Source organism: Vulpes lagopus, chromosome 17 (genome assembly GCF_018345385.1).
Source record: "Vulpes lagopus strain Blue_001 chromosome 17, ASM1834538v1, whole genome shotgun sequence".
Classification (NCBI taxonomy): domain Eukaryota; kingdom Metazoa; phylum Chordata; class Mammalia; order Carnivora; family Canidae; genus Vulpes; species Vulpes lagopus.
In genome coordinates this window covers 24,438,805-24,462,666 of record NC_054840.1, presented here as the reverse complement: position 1 = coordinate 24,462,666, position 23,862 = coordinate 24,438,805, and the positions used below count along the sequence as shown (strand labels likewise).

Here is a 23,862-nt window from a genome sequence, read left to right as displayed (position 1 = left end):
ATAATCTTGTTAAAACTCTTGTGTGAATGTAAGACATCAGTGTCTTTGTCATCACCAGAACCTCTATTGAATTATCTAACACAGCTTCCTAGAATTCATCATGATGTTTGAGATACGGCACTTTTAAAATATGCATATTATTCTGTCCCTGGAAAATTTTCCCTCAACCACAAGTAGCCATTCTCCCTACAGTAGGGCAGTAGGTATTTTCATTTGTCCTGTGGCTTATCTGTGATGTGACACTAACTGCATTGCTTTATAAATTACCATTAAAAGACTCCTTTACAACAATGTCAGCAGTTGCAGTTGTGAGGGTCTAATCTTAGGAATAATTACTAATACTCTTTGTCATTGTCTCTTTTTTAATGAGGTGACCTTTGAAAGCATCTAAAACTAGTACTAGTGGGCAGCCTGGGTGGCTCAGTGGTTTAGCACCACCTTCAGCCCAGGGCGTGATCCTGGAGACCCGGGATCGAATCCTGTGTCAGGCTCCCTGCATGGGGCCTGTTTCTTCCCTCTGCCTCTGTCTCTGCCTCTCTCTCTCTCTGTCTCTCATGAATAAATAAATGAAATCTTTAAAAAACAAAAATAAAACTAGTACTGGCAAAAGTTGTATAAGGCTGATAATGTGTCTTTGTTTTTTAAAATAATGGGGAGAGCACCTTGTAAGAGTTCTTTGTAAATGATTTGAGTATCAAACTGTTTTTCTTTTTTTAAAGATTTTATTTATTTATTCATGAGAGACACAGAGGGAGAGAGAGAGAGAGAGAAAGGCAGGGACATAAGTAGAAGGAGAAGCAAGCTTCCCTGTGGGAAGCCTGATGGAAGACTCGATCCTGGGACTCCAGGATCACAATTTGAGCCAAAGGCAGGTGCTCAACCACTGAGCCACCCAGGTACCTCTCTCTATTTTCTGAGAGAGAATTTTTTTGGGGAAAAATTAAACAGAACTAAATCCTTCCCTTATAGTAACCACAATACATTGATAGAGTGTATTTTCAGTTTATGTCAAAATTGATCCATTTTAACTTGGTTGTTTTTGATAAGATATTATGCAAATAATCTGTGATAACATGGAATAGGTTATATAAATAAAACAACGTGAACACCAGAGAGTGAAAGTGCAGGAGAAACACTTTACTCTTGCTAATTTAGAATTCTAATTTAGTAGATTTTATTTTATTTATTTATTTAAAGATTTTATTTATTTATTCATGAGAGATACAGAGAGAGAGAGAGAGAGGCAGGGACATAGGCAGAGGGGAGAAGCCAGCCCCATGCAGGGAGCCCGATGCGGGACTTGATCCTGGGTCTCCAGGATCATGCCCTGGGCTGAAGTCGGCGCTAAACCGCTAAGCCACCTGGGCTGCCCTCAGAAGATTTTTAATATTAAGTTATTACCTCTAAAATTATAGCAGAACTTATTAAAATTCAGAATATAGAGAAATAGAAAAGTAAGGAATTCTCCCACAATTGGTAGGGAAGTATTAAAGAAAATATTTATTTTAGATAGCTGCTGCTTTTTTTTTTTTTTTTTTAAAGATTTTGTTTGAGAGAGGGAGAGCAAGAGAGATTACAGAGGGACAGAGAAAAGCAGACTTGCTGCGGAGCAGAGAGCCTGATGTGGAGCTTGATCCCAGGACCCTGAGATCACGACCTGAGCTGAAGGCAGACGTTTAACTGATTGAGCCACCCAGGAGCCCCTATTTTAGATAGCTTCTGTTTTAAAATATGAATTATGTAAATTCTAGCAATCATTTGACCACTTAGGTTTATGAGATTTATTTGTCCTTTTATTTAATTAATGTCAAAAACATGAGAAATGCATAGTTTGTCATTTTGCTTAAGTCATTTGTGCCAGTGTACCACTTAAAGAATCTTACTAAAACTAATATATGCTCTAATGTATCTGTTAAAACTCTTAGTTACCTTGTTTATTTTTATTTACTTTTTTTGGTTTATTAATTTATATTTAGAGAGGGAGGGGGGCAAAGATAGAGAATTTTAAGCAGGCTTCATTGCCCTCCCCTGCAGAGCCCACAGAGCTTGATCTCACAACCTTGAGATCATGACCTGAGCCGAAACCAAGAGTCAAACGCTTAACCAACTCAGCCACCCAGGTGCCCTTCTTAGTTACCTTTTTAAAATACTATGAGTCATTTTAACACTGCCAGAACTCAGTACTGTGTTGTGCACTATTATCCACTACTGTCTAGCCATTGCAGTCACTGAGTAGTTCTTACTGAGGTTTTGTTGTCATCAAGTTATTAAAAGAATAAAGTAGTCCTCAGTTTAATTTAACTGAGTGGCCAGGCTTTCTTTTTGTCCTGAATGATGGTGTGGGATGGGCCTCACTTTTGTTTTGTGGTGTGCTTGATTTGCAGTGGATAAACTCACGCACAGTTGTGCTCTTAGATAGTGTGGAGAAGTTGCATGTGATTGATCGGCAGACTCAAGAGGAATTGGAAACAGTGGAGATCTCAGAGGTTCAGTTGGTCTATAATAGCAGCCATTTCAAATCCCTAGCCACCGGAGGAAATGTTAGCCAAGCACTGGTAAGAGTAATCCATTATCTTAGAATTGCTTTGATAAACTTGGGTTTTTGTTGTTTGTTTTAGAAATTGGAACTCTGAAGAGTTAGTTATCTTTATGTCCAGATTGAAGTGGATATGGGTATGTTTTTAAGTATTCAGGAATGTTAAACAGTAATTCCTGTTACCTTCTATTCAGAAATGTGACTAATTTAATACTATAGAATTTTAACTTTTATATTAAAATAATGAAATGAAATTGAAAATTTATGAGAAAGAAATGATGAAAGCAGAATATTTTAGAAAGTTTATTATGGTGGCAATAAGCCTGATAGATTTAAAGGATGAATGACTAGAGACAGGTAGCCTGACTTTGGGTGACTGGTAAAGGTTCGAGCAGGTGTGGTGGCTGTGGGTATTAAAAGGTAAAGATGGTTTGAGAGAAAGAAAGAAGATTCTTTAGGAATAGGGAATAGATGAAATGTAGGACTTTGGAGAGACGGAAGACATAAGTATGACCTTAGCATTAATTTTACTGTATTTCAGGCAACCATAGTGATGGCCTTTAGCAATTTACACAGATAATTTACAGTTAAATTTCTTCGAATTCTTTTTTTTTTTTTTTAAGATTTTATTATTTATTCATGAGAGAGACACAGAGAGAGAGGCAGAAACACAGGCAGAGGGAGAAGCAGGCCCCAGGCAGGGAGTCCAATGTGGGACTCCATCCTGGGACTCCAGGATCATGCCCTGAGCCGAAGGCAGGCACTAAACCACTGAGCCACCCAGGCATCCCAAATTTCTTCAAATTCTGATCGCATGTTTCCTAAACAATAATGTATAAGCAGGAAATTTAGAGGCTTTCCTGAGCAATTTGGAAGAAAAAATAGTAATGATGTTCATATTTAATGAGCATCTACTCTATGATATGCAGCTATTACTCAAATCTCCATGAGATATTAGAACTTCAGAGTTTAAAAAATATATGAAAAGGTCTTCCAGCCTCAGAATTTAGGAACCAAGACAATCCAGAATAAGAAATGGTAATGCAATAAAATTCACTAAAGACCAATTACTATTTCACACTTAGGTATTTTCTTTTGTCTGAATGGTTATCAGAAAGTCTAACAGAAATAGACTTTGAACTTGCAGTTTTGGCCAAGATGGAATAATAGACACTGGACTTACTCTCCTGTGTAGAAGATAAAAAAAAACAAAAACAAAAAACAAAAAAACAAAAAAAACCTTTTCAGAATACTGGACATCAGGTCTTGAAGGACAGCAATCCATGACAAAATGGGAAACAAGTGATATGAGCCCTATGATTATCCTAGTTTCTAGCCTAGAGAGAGTTTCCAGGCTGTAGCTTAGGGATAAGGAACCCAGTTGGAGCCTGAAGGACTTCATGAGCTGAGACTGTGGGAAGACTAAGGTGGGTTGAGTTGCAGCACTGAGTACTGGAGAGGAGAGCACTACCTATGGTTCCCCTTGTGTATTCAGCCGACTACTGATTGGCAGATGCATATCAGGGAACTACCCAAGGCCAGGGAAATAATTTTTTGATAGGTTTAGGAGGAACTATTATCCATTGCTTACAGTGGCTTGTTTATACAGCCACAATGGAAAACTTCATAATTTATAGGGCATTGGGTAGAATACTCAGGGACATCTTGCCTCTGTAGAGGGGAATAATTAGGACCAGAATAAACATTGTTCTCGTCCCTACTACAAATCTTAAAAATAAGACCAGAAAGAATCAGATTGTTTCCAAGTAACTTAACTATATCACAAAACAAAGCAGAGGGATATTAGTAATAAAGAAATTTCCAGAACCCAACAAAATAAAATTCACAGTGTCTGCTATTAGATTACTAGGCATGTAAAAAGAAAAACACAATTTATAGTGAGAAGAAAGTTCAATCAAAAATGACTTAGACCTGGAACAGATGTTAGAATTAGCAGACAAGGACAAAACAGTTATTACAACTATAGTCTGTAGGTCCAAAAAGTTAAGTATTGTGGCACAGAATATGCTAAAGAAGATGCAGATCTAACTTCTGGAGTTAAAAAACTACAGTGCTTAAGATGAAAAACACCCTGGATGGAAAAACAAAATACCCTGGATGGAAAAACAAAATGTCCAAGAGTAGACATGACAGGGAAAAACATTAGTGACCTTGAAGATGCAGTAATATTATCTATCCAAAATGAAACACAGAAAAAGTAATTTAAAAAAATTTATGACCCGTGAGACAGCATTGAGTAGCCTAATATATGAATAGTTGGAATCACTGAAGGAGAGAGAGAGAAAAAAGGAAAAATAGCAGTCAAAAACTATCCAAAACTATAAACACAAATTTTTAAGAAGCTCAGTGACCCTAAGCACAAGTAAAATAAAACCATATATAGATGATCAAAATGAGTGGTAAAGAGAAAAATATTAAAGCAGCCAGAGAGATATTAAATGCAAAGGAGCAACAATGAGAGCAGATTTCTCATCAGAAACAACTGGAGCAATCTACAAGGATACACACAATAGCCAGGATGTTCAACATTGTTCATCATTAGGGAAATGCAACTCAAAGCCTCAATGAGATGTCACTTCACACCCACCAGGCTGGCTGTAACTAAAAAGGCAGACAGTCTCAGGTGTTAGTGAAAATGTGGAAAAACTGGGACTGTTATACACTGTTGGTGGAAAATGGTACAGCTGCTATGGAAAACATTTTGGCAGTTCCTCAAAATGTTCAGCATATTCGTAAGGATTCATTTGAGCAGATCTACTCTTAGGTATATACCCAAGAGAAGATAAAACGTATGCCCACACAAACACTTGTTCACAAATGTTCATAGCAACATTATTCATAATAGCTAAAAAAATGGAGGCAATTCAAATATCCACCACTTGGTAAATGGATAAACAAAAAGTGACTTAGCCACGTAATAGAATACTATTCTGCAATGAAAAGTTGAACTACTGACACATGCTACAACATGGATGATCTTCTCAAAAATACTGTATTAAATGTTAGAAGCCATATGGAAAGATTGTTTGATTTTATGAGATGTCTGGAAAAGCCAAGTTTATGGAGATAGACATAGATTAGTGGTTACTTGAGACTGGGACTAGGGATGAAGGTTGACTGGAAAGGAGTACAAGGGCTCTTTGTGGAGTGATGGAAATATTCTAAAATTGGATTTTGGTGATGGTTGGGTAACTGTAAATTATTAAAAATTATTGAATTATACATTTAATGAGTGAATTTTATGGTATATAAGTTATACTGCAGTACTGTTATTTAACAAGAGCGATTGTTTAAAACAAAAATAATATAATGTTTGATAATGTAGTAGTAGTATGTATGATGAAAAAGGATATAGCAGCAGGCAGTGGGGCATAGAAGTATATCATTGTAAGGATTGACATTATACCTCAAATAGTATAATAATATTTAAGTGTAGAAGAAGATAAGTTAAAGTTACATATTGTAAACACTAGAGCAGTCACTGAAAAAGAAGTGGTGTAACTAAAGTTAATAGTAGTGACAAAATGGGATATTAAAAATATCAAATTCAATGAAGCATAAAAAAAGGAACAGACAAGTAGAAAAAACAGTTAATAAGATATAAATCTAAACTCAACCATATCAGTAATTACAGGAAGTGGAAATAGTCTGAACATTTCAATTATAAGGCAGAGGTTGTCAGATTGGATAAAGAAAAGCAAGAACTGACTCTGTGCTATCTACAAAACACAGTAAGCACAAAGATACATATAAATTAAAAGTAAGATGATGGAAAAAGACATACCATGCAAACTCTAATCATAATCACTAGGTTTCAGAGGAGGAAATATTGTCAGAGATAAGGAGAAATTTCAAATTGATAAAAAGGGCTTACAAAAAGACACAGCAGCAGCCTTAAAGATTTAAGTACCTAGGATCAGACCTCCAATATACACGAAACATACACTGATGGAACTGAAAGGAAAAACCAACAAATCCATAATTACACAAACTCCCTCTCAGTTGTTATTAGAATTCATAGGCAGAAGATCGTTAAGGGTATAGAAGACTTAAACACTATTGACCAACTGACCTAAGTGGCATTTATAGAATATTGCTCCAAACAAAAGCAAATTACAAACTTCTGTCAAGAGCACTTGAAACATGCACCAATATAGGTTATATGCTAGATTGTAGAACAAGCTTACATAAGTTCTTGAAGAAATCCTCAGGATAAATCTGGAAAACACCAAATATTTGGAAATTAAACTGCTGTTTTTATAAATAACGCATGAGTCAAGAAATCTCAGGAAATTGGAATATATTTTAAATTGAATGAAAATGAAAATACAACATATCGAAATCTGTGATTGACAATTATATCAGTTTTTAAAGGGTAACTGATAGCATTAAATACTTAGAAAAGAAGAAAGATTTCAAATCAATGCCTTTAGCTTCTGTCTTAAGGAAATAGAAAGTTAACCTAAAGTAGATTGAAGGAAAAATAAAAAGGTGAACGCAAATCAATTAAGTAGAAAGTGGACCAACAGTAGAGAAAATCAAAGAAATCAAAAGACGGTTCTTTAAAAGAGAAATAAAATTGGTAAACCTCTAGTAAACCTCTAGTGAGATTAATTAATAAAAAGAGGAAGACACAATTAATTACCAGAATCAGGAATGGAAGAGGTGTCTTCACTGGAGAGTCTATAGATATTAAAAAGATATGTGTATAACTTTATGCCAATAGATTCAACAACTTTAGATGAAATGGAAAAATTCCTTGGAATGCACAAATTATTAAAGCTGACTCAACAAGTGATAGAAAATCTAAGTCACTATGCATCAGTTAAAGAGATTGATTTTTCTAGAGAGAAGTTCCAACCCCAATAGCTATACTAGTGAGTTCCGTTATGTTTAAGGGGGAAAAAAAGACCAATTGTACACAAAAATCTCTTTAAAAAGGGAGGAAAAAGGAAGCACATAACTTTTTATAAGACTGGATTAACTCCGATGATAAAATCAAAGATTGTTAAAGAATCTATGCTAAAGATTTTTTTTAAAAATTTATTTATTCATGAGAGACAGAGAGAGAGGCAGAGGCACAGGCAGAGGGAGAAGCAGGCTCCACCCAGGGAGCCCGATGTGGGACTCGACCCCAGGATCTCGCCCTGGGCCAAAGGCAGGCACCAAGCTGCGGAGCCACCCAGAGATCCCCCAAAGATACTATATTAAAGAACACTACAGACTAATGTTCTCATAAGCATGAAAGTAAAAATACTTAAAATATTAGCCAATAGAAGCCAGCAATATATAAAAAAGCAATAAATTATGATCAGATGGTGTTTTATCCAAGGCATGCAAGGCTGGTTTAGCATTCAAAAATCAGTGTAATTTACCATATTAGTTGATTATAAAAGAAAAACTGTAATATCATCTCAAAAGACATAGAAAAAGCATTTGATAAAGTTCAATATCCATTCCTGAGAAAACTCAGCAAACTAGGAATAGAGGGAACTTTTTCAACCTTAAAATCCAGGGCATCGATAAGAATCTTATAGCTAACACCATACTTAAAGTTATATTGCCAAAAAACAAACCCAATTCAAAACAAAAGACCCTGGTTCTGATCAAGCATCTTCTTTTATTATTATTATTATTTATTTATGATAGTCATACAGAGAGAGAGGCAGAGACATAGGCAGAGGGAGAAGCAGGCTCCATGCACCGGGAGCCTGACGTGGGATTCGATCCCGGGTCTCCAGGATCGTGCCCTGGGCCAAAGGCAGGCGCCAAACCGCTGCGCCACCCAGGGATCCCTGATCAAGCATCTTCTAAAGAAAATATGGAAGACAGAGGAATGTTAAAAGTTTCCATGTGGATGCAATTAGCAAAGTCTACATAGTGGGAAACTATGGAATAAGTGTTCCAGTTTCTTCAACAGTAAATTTTAAGGAAAATAAAGGATTGAAATGCAGGCAAAACCTATAAATTTAAAAGAGAATTAAGACACCTATCAGCCAGCTCTGATATGTGGTCCTTGGTTGAATCTTGATTTAGACATGTGAAATGTAGAAAAAGCAAAACCAAAACAACAAAAACCTTAACATTTGACATTTATGAGACCATTTGAAATCTAAACACTGGATTTTCATATTGATTTTTATTTTATTTTTATTTCACGCTGTTAATTTTTAAAAGTATACTAATAAAGTTGTGGTTATGTTAAAAAGGACTAATTTATTATATAGTGAATTTTTATAAATGAAATATTCAAAATCTGAGAGTCATCTCAAAATTACATTGTGTATAGGGGAATCTGTGGGAATATGGGTGAGATAAGATTGGTGATGATCTCATAATTCATAAGACTGATTAACAGATGCAGAGGGTTCATTGCAGTATTCTCTACCTTTGTATATGTTTTTAAATTTCATAGTGAAAAATTTAAAATTATCATGGTTATCAGCTCTTGACCATTTACGTATTTTGGGACATTTATAAATATTAACATATTTAAGTTTCATGGAAACTGATGATTTTTCAAAGATGAGAAAACTGAATGTCAGAAGTTTGAAACTTCTCTAGGGTCGGGTCATACCTTAAGTAACAGACAAAATTCACAGTCCAGATTTATCACACAATAGTTTCATTTCTCTTTTGCTGGGCTAGGCTGAATCCCATATATTATGTTGCTTTGTCTTCCTGTTTCTCCTTGTGTTTTAGGTTGATGTTTATTTCAGATAACTTAGAGGTACCATTTCCAAACAGCCCTGTTCTTTCCCAGAGGCAGTGAGTATCTGTCTTCCAATAATGGGCAGGTCTCAACAGTTTCCCTTTAGATTTAGAAAGTTGGCATATTCCTCCCATGTCTGCAATATTCTGAAAAATAAAAAGAGCATATGTAAGCAGAGAATTAACTTTTTGCACTTTGTCTTTTCTGCCACTTTCACTGACAGACTGACACTTGATTGACATTTTTCCCCCCACTAATTTATGGGATAAAACTATGTTGACTTAAATTCTGTGTACTTGACATTGTTTAAAACTTAATGAGCCTTTTAATTGGAACAAGACAATTATCCTATGATTTCACTCATATATGGAATATAAGAAATAGTGAAAGGGACCATAACTGAGTGGGGAAAAACTAGAGAGGAAGACAAACTGAGAGACTCCTGACTCTGGGAAACAAAGCATTGCAGAAGGGAGGAGTGTGGGGGGGATAGGGTGATTGGTGACAGGCATTAAGGAGGGCATGTGATGTGATGAGCAGTGCCTGTTATATGTTGGCAAATTGAATATACACTACAAAAATAAAAACAATGAGACTTCTAATACATGTAATTTTTTCTTTTTTTATAGGCTTTGGTTGGAGAGAAGGCTTGTTATCAATCCATCAGTAGCTATGGTGGTCAGATCTTTTATTTGGGGACAAAAGTAAGCTCTTTTACTCTGTGACTTGGCATTTGTTTGTGTCAGGGTAGTTGCGGCTGAAGTTTCTGGTAAAGAGAGCTATGCATTATAAAGTGAATATTGATCAGCAATAATCTAAGACTTTTTTTTTTTTTTTTAGGGGATTTTTTTTTCCTTTTTAAGTAAGCTCTGCACCCAATGTTGGGCTTGAACTCACAACCCCAAGGTCAAGAGTCTCATGCTCCAACTGACTGAGCCAGCCAGGTTCCCCTTTCAAGGGTTATATAGTTGTGATTTTTAACTTATTTATTTTCTCAACTTTTAGACATACTGTTACTTTCATTTAGGTTATCATAGGATGCTTATTTTTTTTTAATTCAAGGATATACTTTCATAATCTTCACATTTATGTTTTCATGACCAGGAAGATACCTTATCATGTATATTTGTCATGTAATTAAGATGTCCTTTGGCTTAGATCAGTTTAGGATGTATTAAGATGCATTGAGCAGTTTGACTTAGAATAGAATTGCTGGTATAGGAACTTTTTTGTATATCAGTTCCTTTTTTTTTTTAACTTGGAGAAATATTTCATCAGTATTAAAAATTCAAAATATTATCAAGTTAGTACAGGGATTTGGGCATTCTTTTTCCTTTCCTGTGGAATTAGCTCCTTGGACTTAGTGGCTTAGTGACTGTTGAATGTTTGATTGACTCTTTAATGTGGGCCCTTGAAAATACTTTGGTAGATACCTCTAACTGTAGTATGAAATATTTTTACTTAGAAATAAAATGAGATGTGGGACTGGGACAAATATGTCTTCTAAACAAGGCTGTTAAAGATGATCATTTTAATTATGGTTTCTTTATTTTCCAGTCTGTTTATGTGATGATGCTGAGAAGCTGGAGAGAGGTGAGTTCAAAGTAGTTTTATATATTAGAGCTGTTGAACTGATAGCATCTTAACATTTCTGTTTTGACTTTGCAGGAAAAGATGATTTGGATTTTTGCTTTTTAATTTCAGAAGTATACATCAGAATCACTGTAACCATTAGGTACTTGATTTGATAAAACTAACTATAAATTAGGATTACGTTTAGCTACATATTATCAGAAAATTTAATGGTGGCTTCAGTAAGATTTCTCTCTTATGTAAAAACAGTCTGGAGGTAGGGAGTCTGTGGCTAATGTGGCAGCTCTATGGTCTTTAGTGTACTATCTATACTAGTTTCACCATCCTTGTGTGTGAATTTTTGTCTCTAGGTCATTTTATGTTCCAGTATGGCTGCTGGAGCTCTGGCTATTAAGTGCACATTCCAGGCAGGAGGAAAGGGAAGAGAAGGGCTGGTTCCTGCCATTCATTCATTCATTTATATATTCATATATATGTATATATATGTGTGTGTGTGTGTGTGTGTGTGTATTTAGGCCCCTGCCTTTTAAAAATCACATCCTAGAATGGCCAAACAACATTTCCACTTACCTATAATTGGCCAGACCTTAGTCACATGGCCCCAGATGGCTACAAGGGAGTCTTAGAAAAGTCCTTTAGCTGGTATATTGCTGTCTCAGGTAAACTTGGAATTTGTTACTGAAGAGGAGGGAGTGAATGGGTGTTGTGTTAAATAACTGGCCCCCTTTTTTTTTTTTAAAGATTTATTTATTTATTTTTTTATGATAGACATAGAGAGAGAGAGGCAGAGACACAGGAGGAGGGAGAAGCAGGCTCCATGCCGGGAGCCCAACGTGGGACTCGATCCCGGGACTCCAGGATCACGCCCTGGGCCAAAGGCAGGCGCTAAACCGCTGAGCCACCCAGGGATCCCCTAACTGGCCATTTTTGTTACAGTGACATTCCAGCCTTTTCCTCTTTTCATATTTAGGCCTTGTGGCTGCTTATATTAGCTTATACAGTCACAGTACTGTCCAGTGCTTTAAGTAATTACTTTTCTTGGAAATAGAATAGTCACAGAGGCACCTGGATGGCTCATTCGGTTGACCGTCTGACTCTGGGCTTTGGCTGAGGTCATGATCTCAGTTTTCTAGGATCCAGCTTAGTGGAAGATCTGCTTGGAATTCTCTGTCTCCCCTCTCCACTCTGCTTGTGGGGGGCTCTCTCTCTCAAAAATAAAATCTTAGAAAAAAATAAGATAGTCACATGGTTATTGGAATAATTTCAGCTGTTAAGCAACAACTTCTGAAAAGATACTAGGTAGAATAGGAATTCCAGCTATTAGTTGGTCAAACAAAGGGGTCTAGCTTTTCTCATTTGTTCATTTTAGAGAGTGGATCATCTCCTGAAACAAGATTGTCTTACAGAAGCCTTGGCTCTTGCATGGTCTTTCCATGAAGGAAAAGCAAAAGCAGTAGTGGGTAAGTTAACAGAATACCTGTGTAGTAGACATTATTTTTCTGGAGTAGAGAGAATGAAGAATACTAATCACTCATAGAACACTTTTTAGCCTAGTGTTCAAATATGTTATGAACAAGATATTATCAAATCGTACGACTTCCAGTGAAAAAGGTTAATGACAAATACAAAGTTTTAATGCTGCTTTTTAAATTCTTTCATAAGGCAAATTTACTGTTGGAATAAAAGGGAAGTACATTGATAGGTTATCTGGTCCAGTAGATGTAAGATGCTCTTATTGTGGCATATTGTGATATCTAAACATTGTTATAATTATGTCTATTGCTAGCACAGGTTGTAAATAAAATACCATAACAGTTTCAGTCCTGAAGACGTGGGCTTTGTTTTTATGCTGGATTTCGCTTCTCTGCAGGATTATCAGGGGATGCCAGTAAGCGAAAGGCTGTTGTTGCAGATCGGGTGAGTATTTTAATAGAGGCTTAAAGGGTACAATACAGTTTTCCTTATGTTATAAGCTAATAATTTGGGGGTATGATTAGGTAAATGACTACAGTCAAGGAGAGAGTATATGTGTGTGTGTGTGTGTGTGTGTGTGTGTGTGTGTATATATATATAAAAGATTATGATTCCCTGGTGTCAATCTTGAATGCTTTTAAACTTTCTTCTTATCACCTTTCCTTTTTTTCCCTTGCTCTCCTATGAAGATGATAAAATTGTAAAATACTGCAAAAGGAGGAGGGAGAAACCCAGGGATCTGGATTGTTTCTGAGCCTAATTATAGCCCATAGAAAGTTGACATGTGTTAGTTTTCACAAACAGGTAATTAGGAGAAATAGAAATACTACATGTGTAAGTGTTTGCATTGTCTGAGGTAACAGAGAGGGCTGATGTTTTATTATTATTGTTCTTAATTAGCATTCATATAATTAATTTATGTTGGCTTTGCTTTCCCAATCTAGACTTGGTTGAATCTATTTACTATACAGTCATTCTTCTTTTTATTGTGCAAATGCACTGGTAAAAATTATATTTCAAATTAGTGTAAGTATATGGGAAACATGAATAGAAATTGGTCACTCTTCAGACATGAATAATTTTCTCAGTATTTGCTAAAATAGTTCAGAGATATGTGTTCTGTGTTCTTGAGGGAAAGACCTACAGCAGAGCGTTTCTGAAGAGCTTAACTTCAATTTTGCATTTCCTGAGCAATAGAGGTACCACTGAGGTCTAGACCTGGAGGTTACCAAATTAGTAGTAGCCCTGAGGCTGAAGGAAATTATTGTGGGATTAAAAAAAAAATGGGAAATAAAGCCACTAAAGTTTTAAATTATATTTTTAATAAAACTTGATTCTGTATTATTTAGGCAGATCCACATATATCGAGTATTGAAAAATATTAGAGACATGTTTTGATTTTCTATACAAGGCTATTTTCCTTACAGATGGTAGAAATCCTATTCCATTATGCAGATCGAGCTCTGAAAAAGTGTCCAGACCAGGGAAAAATCCAAGTGATGGAGCAGCATTTTCAGGTATACCTTTGCACGTGCTTCTAATAGACATTGTTATGAATAGGTTTAATACTGCTCCTTTATATTACTTGAGAATGGGACTTTCTTGTTTTGGTTAAACATTTTTTAGCATTCACAGTTTATTTCAGGGCTTTTGGAGCATTCCAAATGATGAAATTTTGAACTAACAGGTCATACCAGAGTAGATACCTAAAATGTGGAGTGTGGATGCTTAGCTACTTAGTGGTGTATGGAAGGAAAAGATGTGTATGTTGTATGTGATAGTACATACCTGTGAATTGACACCTTACAGAGGCTGACACCTTGTTGATGAGTAATATATATGTTAATTAGACTAGTCAGAGAAGAGCTGTACTACCAAGGTTTGCATTTAGTTCTAGGAGCACCTGTGATTCAGCAACAGCTTGGTTACCCCCGACAAAAAAAAAATCTCTGAAATATGTTAATGAAAGATCTTTAGTTTCTCTTAGAACTCAATGAAAATGGAAGTCAAGAAACAATTTGAAAACCTGTACAGTTTTTATTATGTGAGTTGTATGTTTGTAGTCATCTCCATTTATATTTATTGCAAATCTCTGTTTGTCCTTCTCCATTTTTGGAGCTCCGTCACATCTCCTGTCCCTACTTTCACGTTTAACAAAAAATCGGAGGGTCAATGAACATTTTCTAAAAAAGGCCAGATGGGAAAATTTAGGCTTTGCGGGGAGGCCATATGGTCTCTGTCACATATTTCTCTGTTTTCTTTCTTTTTTTTTAAACAGCCCTTAAAAAATTTAAAAGCCTTTCTTAGCTGTGAGCCATATGGAAACAGGCTGCGGGCAGGACTCGGTCTAGATAGCAAATTATGCAACCCCTGGCACTGGGTGTGTCGTATGTCAAATAGACATGGTCCTTACTATCTTAAAGTTTGCAATCCAGTCAAAAGAATTTTTCTTGTGTACATTAATGGAAATACTTAGAAGAAGTCTAGGGGTTTTGAAGTTCTGAAGAGCAGGCACAGCTTGTATATTTCCATATGTCCAATTGATGCTAGTAACTTCGGACGACAAGGATAGATAGTGCAGTTGGAGGGTATGAGCGGAGAATTTGGTTTCCTGAGCTGTACTCTTTAATGTCATAGTAGTGGGCTTCTGGCAGAGTAACTTTTATTACTGGTTGGTTGTATGCTCGTTAAATTTATCACTAAAATAAAGGAATAAGCCCTGATGAAATTATGAAATTATTAGGAGGAAGGGATATGGCAGAAAGAAAGCCTTGGGCACAGTACTGTATGGCAACAGTACCTTGTGTATACTTAAGTTTGTATACCATTGCAGTGTACATAGAATACAATATTTTAATAAGGGGTGTCTGTTACCAAGAAGTGATGGGATGGTATTTTTGAAAGAACTCTGACCATTGGAAGGTACACTTTTGAAAAGAAATATCTAATAAGGAATGCTCAGAGGGGCTAATGAGGGGTGTGTGTATGTATGATAGAGAAACCACTGTGCTTGGGGAAAGGGTATGGCAGAGAGCCATAAAATAAGAAAGGAAAAAAGGTGATGCTCTGGTGGAGAAATACAAAAGAATCTTGGCATGACAGGGACTATAGATGATTGTTTCTAATACAGATTATAAAATTTACAAAGAAACAAACTGTAACGTTCTGTATCTAGATATATGTTGGAAGCTTCATTCTGCCAAAATAGTATCGGCTACAATTTTTTTTTATTAATGATTTAGTCTCGTAGAAGGTAAAGGAAACAATGGTGGGAACCATTATTCCAGATTTACTTTTTTACCAATGATTGGGGAAATAGAATGGATAAACTCTTGAGGGGGAAAAAATACCACTTTATTTTAAAGATTGTAATAATGTTGAGAAATAAGCTCAGCTTGAATCCTGTATTTTAGAAAGCATATGTTTCAGAAGAAAAATATGGGCACAATCTCATGGTTATAGGCTTCAAAAAACAAATGGGTTCACAAAGAACAGGAAATTCTTAAATTTTGACATAATAACCACAAAAATTCAAAGAGAAAGGAAATGAGGAGGAATGTTGAGAGAAGTATCTGTCTACAAAGCACAGACCAGCTATGAAAGGTAGAGGGAGACCGATAATCAAAGATATATGTCAAAGGCACCATGAGCCTTATAAGATTGTTGGAAAAGAGAATAGTCCTCAGATGGTGCCTACCAAAATGCTAAGGGCTACCCCAAAAGGGATTTTGACTGAGAGTCACTGAATGTCTACTACATGCCAAGTACTAGGTAAAGTTTTTTTTTTATTTATTTTATTTTATTTATTCATTTATTCTCTCTCTCTCTCTCTCTCTCTCTCTCTCACACACACACACACACACACACACACACACACACAGAAAGAGAGAGAGAGGCAGAGACACAGGCAGAGGGAGAAGCAGGCTCCGTGCAGGGAGCCCAACGTGGGACTTGATCGCAGGACTCCGGGGTCACACCCTGAGCCAAAGGCAGATGCCCAACTGCCGAGCCACCCAGGCATCCCAGTTTTTTTTTTAAATATAATTTTTATTCAATTCTCACAACAACCTCATGTGTCAACAGAGAGATTCTGTTTTTAATCCCCGTTGTGTGGATTAAGAAAGTTGAACTGAGAGAAGTTAGGTGATTTTCCAAGGTGGCATTGCTGGTAAGCAGTGGGGCCAGTACTCCAGTCCAGGCTTTTCTGGTTTCAAAGCCTAGTTCTTAACTAACTGTTGTTCTGTATGATTATTTTCAGAGCAAGTGAAGGAAAGGATCAGTGAGAAAGGGTAACTGATGTTAATAGGTGATCAAGAATGAAGATTACAGCAAGCATCTAACCCATCTAATACTTACTGTGGTAGGCACTGTTAATGCTTTACACCTACTACTTCATGTAATTCTCTCATAATTCTGTAAGGTGGGTACTGTTGTTATTCACACTTATAGATAAGACTGAAGCACAGAGAGGTTAGGTAGCCTGTTCTAGGTCACACAGTTCATAAATGATAGAGCTAGGATTAGAATCCAGTAAGTTAGGCTTTAGAGTCCACATCTGGATTGCTATACTCTACTAAAGAACAACACTTCTGGGACACCTTGGTGGCTCAGCGGTTGAGCGTCTGCCTTTGGCTCGGGGCGTGATCCCAGAGTCCTGGGATCGAGTCCCACATCGGGCTTGCCATAGGGAGCCTGCTTTTCCTTCCTCTACCTATGTCTCTGCCTCTCTGTGTGTTTCTCATGAATAAATAAAATCTTAAAAAACAAAAAGAACAGCACTTCTTATTTTACTTCTGTTTTCATGAGCAAAGAGGATAGTCTTTAAAGTGGGAAACTCTAGTTAAAAATATATTAAAGAAAAAACTGAAACCAAACAAATGTGACGTATAGTTAGCTGCATAATGATTGTGTAAATCTCAAAACCTAGTGGAATTATAACCTAGGTACTGTTTGAACAATCTGTGTCACTGTTCACATTTTTAAAGTAACTTTGGATCCATTTTCAAATAAAGTATGTTCAATTAAACATAGAGCAGAGGAGACACAATGTATTTCATTCAGGAGGACAGTTTTCTTCTGGAAAAGGTGATCTTTAGCCCATTAGGGTGAATGAAATACATGTATTTCCATATGTCCATTTTAAGTGTTTAATCTTAGATAGTTGATCATGAAATCATTAAATTGACTCTTTTTTTTTTTTTAAAGGAAGAGTGGATTTAGGAAAGTATCCACTGATAATTGCATTGTGGTTTTCATAAACCATGAGTACTCTTGAAAATGACCATGTTAAACTCATAAGTTACCTTTTTTTTTTTTTTTATAAGTTACCTTTTTGAAAGGAATAGGAGGTCAGTATATTCATGTAGTGCCTATTACATCATACCTTGATTTCATTAAAGCATTTGTTTAAATTTTCCATTACCCTAATGGCTGAAATAGATTGAGTAGTAAATAGATTGGTAAATGGCAAATCAATTTGCAGCCAGATAAGCATCCCTACCCAAAAGAGTTAGGTGGATTAGTATTAATTGCATTTTAGGGCTCTTTCATGTTTTTTAAAAAAGATTTTATTTATTCATTTGAGAGAGAGACAGAGAGCAGAGGGAGAGGGGGAAGCAGACTCTCCCCACTGAATTGGGAGCCTGATGTGGGGCTCAATCCCAGGATCTGGAAATCATGACCTGAAACCAAGGCAGATGCTTAACCATCCGAGCCACCCAGATGCCCCCATAACCCAGTTTTTATAATTGATTTGGATGAAGAAATTAAATTTAGGTGGTACCAAGAATCAAAGTTCAAAATGATCTTGACAAAATGTGGTCAAAGTTGTTATGAGATGAAATTTAACAAGGGTGAACATCAAGACTACATTAGACTCAAATAATTAAATTACACGACTACTGGATTGGGAAGATCTTTCTGGACCCAATTTCAATTGACTACAAACTTAGTATGAGTTAAGAGTTTGTGAAGGCCCAGATAAAGGTAAGTAATAGTACCATGGGCTACCTGTTGGAGATAAAAGCTCTGAGATACTTTATGGACTATTGACAGATTTAGCTATATCCCACAACAGGATGGTAGGAGATTTAAAGAACAGCATTTGAAAAAAACTATATTGGGTTTGTTTAATCTGATGACTAAGTAAGTAGAGACAAGCTTGCCTTCAGACAATGAAGACCTCCAATATGGGGATTTATCGTTTTGCAGTAGAAGGAAGACTAATATCAGTGGGTAGAAATTAGGAGGAGATGTATTTCAGTTTGAAATTACCGAGGGAAATGTAAAAGATCTTGGATTTATGTGCCTTCTACTGTTGAATGTTTTAAAGTAGAGGAAGACCAGCTGACCAGAGACTTTCTTTGTGGGGTGGGAAGATCTTATATTCTGTATCCGTGTGAAGAACTGCACATTATGTTAGGAAACGTAACCTAATCCAGTTAGTTGAAATTTCTATCTAGTAAGATTAGTTTCTATTTCAGTCAAAATACTAAGAATATATATTTTACCAGCAGGTGGCACTCAATTTTCGTCTTTACGTTTGATGAGGAGCCTCACCTTTTCCTTTGAGTCAGGATGCCATTCAGTGTTTTTGCTTTTTTTTCCCCAAAGATCAATCAATATTTTGTCCTTTCTTAACTGTAGAAAGTAACTTTGGGATCTTATAATATTTTTGATAGGCTGTGACTTATTTTTCTGAGAAAAGATTTGAACCTATATTTGTGTAATAACTACATCTCTCATTACATCTTGAGCATCACCCTTTCTTCTGGTCAATTGATTTGCACCCCAAAACAAAGTCAAACAGCAAACAAATCCCTTCTTAACCCCATGCCATCCCCAATATCCTGCTACCCCTTTTTTGCATATTCTTTACAGAGCCAAACATCTTATAAGTGTTGTCTCCATTACTCACTGCCCTCTCGTTCCATCTCTAAATTCAGTGGACTTTTTATCCTTCTTAGTGGTCCTCAATAGCATTCAACACAGTTAATAACTTCTTGGAAATGTCTATCCCTTTGACTTCTGTGCTATCCTCCATTACAGGTTTTTTTTTTTTTTTCTCTCGTGTTGATTGCTTTTGTTCATTCTCTTCCTCCTATTTAACCAATAAATATTAGAATTTTTCACAATACTCTTTTATTTCTGAATCAGTGTTTCTCAAAATGTTGTCTGGACCTTATTTCAAAATCACTTGAGAGGATTGGTTAAAATGCTTTTTCTTAAATTATTTGCCAGGTCTGCCAAATCAAGCTTTTTGGGATTGGTGGCCACGATTTGTAATCCGCCCCTGAGGTGACTCTTAAGCAGGTTAAAGTTTAAGAATCATTGCTTTTTCACCCCGTAGGTGATATAGCCAGACTATTTTATCAGTATCTCCAACCTAGATTGTTTTCTGAGATCCACATAGTCAGTTGCCTGTTTACGTTTCCACTTGGATGTTTTATAAGTACCTCGAGCTCATGAACATCCTTCATGAAGTCTTTGCTAATGATCCCTATTTAAGTGAATGGATCCACCATACACCTAAAACAAGTTGAGTGATTCTTGTCTTTCACTCATTCCTATTGATTTAGCCACTTGACTGTTTTCTGTAATCTCCTTACATCATTACGTCCATTCTGCCACTATCCTGGTGCATGACAATATCATCTTCTCTTGGTATATTACCTTAGCCACTTCATGTATATATTCTTACTACACTTCATTCTAGAGAGAAATATATATCAAGTGTAGACATGAGACTCTCTGGGTTTTAAGATATTTTAAAGACTTTAAAGACCACTGTCCTGGAGTAAAGACTAAATTCCCTAGCAGTTTCTAAGGGTCTGCATTATATATCCCCACCTGTGTCCCCTAATTCTCTTTATCCCTACTGTACTAGAGTTTTCAGTTTCTTGACATCCCTATTCTCTCTTAGCCTTTTCCTGTGATGTTCTCTTCACATAATTCTTTCCTGTTTCTTTTTAGCTTAACCAGCTCCTGTTTAATTTCAGGTCTGAACTTAAATGTCACTTCCTCATCAGATTAAATCAGGTACAGTTCTTTGTAAGATACCATGCACTTAAATTACTTACTCAGTGTCAGTCTTTCCCAGCTAGACATTATAAGTCTAGGGACTGATTTTTCCCAGCGTCTACTTTAGTACCTTTGATTTGAGAAATATATGTTGATTGAATTTTTTTTAAAAATCTGTATTTATGTTGTATATAGTGTTTGTCTTGGGCATGTGTGTGTGTTTGTTTTTTACATAGGCTCTACTCCCAACATGGGGTTCAGACTTGTGACCTGGAGATCAAGAGTCATATGCTCTATTGGCTGAGCCAGCCAGGTGCCCCTAGGGCATATGTTTGAAATCTAACTCTGGGAGGGTTGAATTGTGAATAGGACTTAGCATACACAACACAGATGTCTATAATCATGGCTAATATTATTGTGTGATGTATGCCTGGCAAGTATCTCATTTAATCTTCATAACATACTTGAGTAATTATATCTCCATTTTATTTATTTATTTATTTTTAAATTTTTAGCTATTTATGATAGTCAGAGAGAGAGAGAGGCAGAGACACAGGCAGAGGGAGAAGCAGGCTCGATCCCGGGTCTCCAGGATCACGCCCCGGGCCAAAGGCAGGCGCCAAACCGCTGCGCCACCCAGGGATCCCATATCTCCATTTTATAGATGTTTATAGATATAAACAGACACACAAGAGGGTTGAATAACTTGCCTAATATCATACAACCAGTAAACAGTAGACTCATGATAGGCATCCAGGCTGTCTGGCTCAGGGAGCTTCACCCTATACTCTGCTAGGTTTCATGCACATTTTATTATTTTTTGTTTTATAAAGATTTTATTTATTTGTTCATGAGAGACACCGAGAGAGGCAGAGACACAGGCAGAGGGAGAAGCAGGCTCCATGCAGGGAGCCCAACATGGGACTCGATCCTGAGTCTCCAAGATCACACCCTGAGCTGAAGGCGGTGCTAAACTGAGCCACCCGGGCTGCCCAGTTGTTTGATAGTCTCAGACCAATATGGTGTTAAGTAACTCACTTTGAAAAAGGGAGGACTAAGTAATGCATCAATTTTAGGAAGATACTGAAATGTATAAAAAAGTAAAAATACAAAATGAATTCATCTTAGTATAGTCATGGTAATCATATTTGAATGAGTGTAGACCATTTTATTCATCTTATTGGTCCTTCATGACATTCAACTTAATTAACTTAACATTCAAGTTAATGACTTGTAAAACTGTCCCTTTGGCTTCTCTGGTATCAGAATTTTCTACTTTTAAACTCAGAAGCTGGTCTGTTACCTGTGGAAGCAGTTTCATGTATTTTGGGATATTTTATCTTGCTGTACTCATGTTTGTTTATGAAACGAGGCAGAGGTATAAACAAACGAGGCATTTTAATTATATGAAGCAAGCTAATAGGATTTGAAAAATAATGGAATTTTAAAATATCTTAAAACTAAAGTCTTACATTAATTGTTCTCAAGCTCATCTTCCTGCTTAATTTTCCCTTCTATGAGAACGTCATAGCAGCTGTTGGCATATGTTTTTATATTAGGAGTTCATGCCAGAGTGGACAGAGACTAAAAGCTGAACACAGAGTCAAGCAATAGGAGCCTTCTTTGTCTAACTCATGCTTCTATGAGGTGATTTGAGGAAGGGAAAACAGTGTTGGTGTCTAGCACAACACCTTATTTCTGAGGTTTGATTGAAATGTTGGTCCTGGGGAGTTAGGTCTTTCTTAGATTGTTTTGTTATCATGCCTGGATAAAAAGAAGGGAAAGTACTCATATACACATACACGTACAAAGAGATACTTCTATCTATGTAGCTGCTCATGGGTTAGTATACTAATACTGGAATATGGCTGACTAGCTCTGATAGCCCATGGAGATAGATCTATTGATCTATCTATGTGTGTGTTTAGGAATGCTTATCTCCTTTGGTGTGTGTGTGTGTGTGTGTGTGTGTGTGTGTGTATATATATATATATATATATTCTGGGCTTTGTTATAATTTTGAATCATTTTCAAGGAATGCAGTTTTCATTGCCTGATTGACTTCTAGAATATAAACTATGAGAATAAATGCCATTGCTCCAAAAAGCAAAGGTATCTGTATTTGTGATCTCATTCCTTTTGCATCATCCTTGTGAAAGAGGGAAAGCCAGAGATGATATCTTCAGTTGGTAGATGGTAACATAATCACAATGCAAAAAAATGACCTGTTCACTCATTCAAACAATTGACAGGCTTAAATTTAGGTTTTTTTTTTTTTAAGTGAAATTTACATATCTATTGCCTTCCTTAATCTTATATATATATATACATATCTAACAAGCAGTTTGCTGTGGCTGGTTTATAGCACGGTGCATTGAAGAAGAGATTAGAGAAATATCTACTCTTTCTTTTTTTTTTTAAATTTATTTTGGAGACCATAATATCAGTCATTTTTCAGAGGCATTCTGCAAGGCTTTGAGACTGAGAGGAATATTCCTTTTTTTTTTAAGATTTTATTTATTTATTTTTAAGATTTTATTTATTTTTTTTTTTAAGATTTTATTTATTTCTTCATGAGAGACACACAGAGAAGCAGAGACATAGGCAGAGGGAGAAGCAGGCTCCATGCAGGGAGCCCGACCTGGGACTCGATCCCGGGTCTCCAGGATCATGCCCTAGGCTGAAGGTGGCACTAAACCGCTGAGCCACCCGGGCTGCCCAAGAGGAATATTCCTAAAACAGGTATTGTTCACTGTGTTTGTGTTGAAAGACTTTAGGAGATAGCCACAAGCAGTGCCCAGCACAGGCTGAACTTAAGGGTCAGAAGTTTGCATGTAGGCCCTTCCAGTATTCCATGGAGAGGCTTGTATAGACCAGGTCTGACTGGATGGACTGAGGTTTTGCTTCAAGAGAAGGACCTTTTGGGATGCTTGGATGGCTCAGTGGTTGAGTGTCTGCCCCTTTGGCTCAAGGGCGTGATCCCGGGGTCCTGAGATCAAGTCCTGCATCCGACTCCCCACAGGTAGCCAGCTTTTCCCTCTGCCTATGTCTCTGCTTCTTTCTCTGTGTCTCTCATGAATAGATAAAGTCTTCAAAAGAGAGAGAGAGAGAGAGACCTGTTTTTCCCTATTCTTTCTTTTAGGGCTTTTGTGAATGCAACTTTCCAGATGGGCTAAGTGGGGTGACCATCTGAGCTTGGGCACCAACTGCTCCAGGTGGTCATATACTAGCCCTGAAATGTCAGCTGCTAGCTCTAACTACAGATTCTGTGCAAGATTGGGTCTGTGCTTAGTCCTTGCTTTTGGGAAATGGAGAGTTACTGATCCCACCTTGCTTATTTTCAGGCATCTAGAGATTGCCACCAGGGGTAATCCTCTGGACAGTCTAGCTTGTCTCTTCATAATTAGATACTAGAAAGGAAGATTTAATATAATGGAAATCGGTTTGGCTTTAACTAATATTTCAATCTTGCTTATAGTTCTAAATGTTCAAAATTAATAAGGACTTG

At 36.6% G+C, this 23,862-nt stretch overlaps 1 protein-coding gene across 4 annotated transcripts in view; it reads left to right on the top strand.

Annotated features, from left to right (window-relative positions):
• The window catches only part of VPS8 (VPS8 subunit of CORVET complex), a 249,364-nt gene that overhangs the window by 49,261 nt on the left and 176,241 nt on the right, over positions 1 to 23,862 (top strand). For all 4 annotated transcript variants that reach the window (XM_041731695.1, XM_041731696.1, XM_041731694.1 and 1 more), the window contains 6 exons: positions 2,385 to 2,555; positions 9,899 to 9,973; positions 10,827 to 10,862; positions 12,232 to 12,322; positions 12,733 to 12,779; positions 13,763 to 13,852. In XM_041731695.1, the coding sequence (XP_041587629.1) occupies positions 2,385 to 2,555; positions 9,899 to 9,973; positions 10,827 to 10,862; positions 12,232 to 12,322; positions 12,733 to 12,779; positions 13,763 to 13,852 (510 nt within the window). The remainder of the gene's footprint in view (positions 1 to 2,384; positions 2,556 to 9,898; positions 9,974 to 10,826; positions 10,863 to 12,231; positions 12,323 to 12,732; positions 12,780 to 13,762; positions 13,853 to 23,862) is intronic.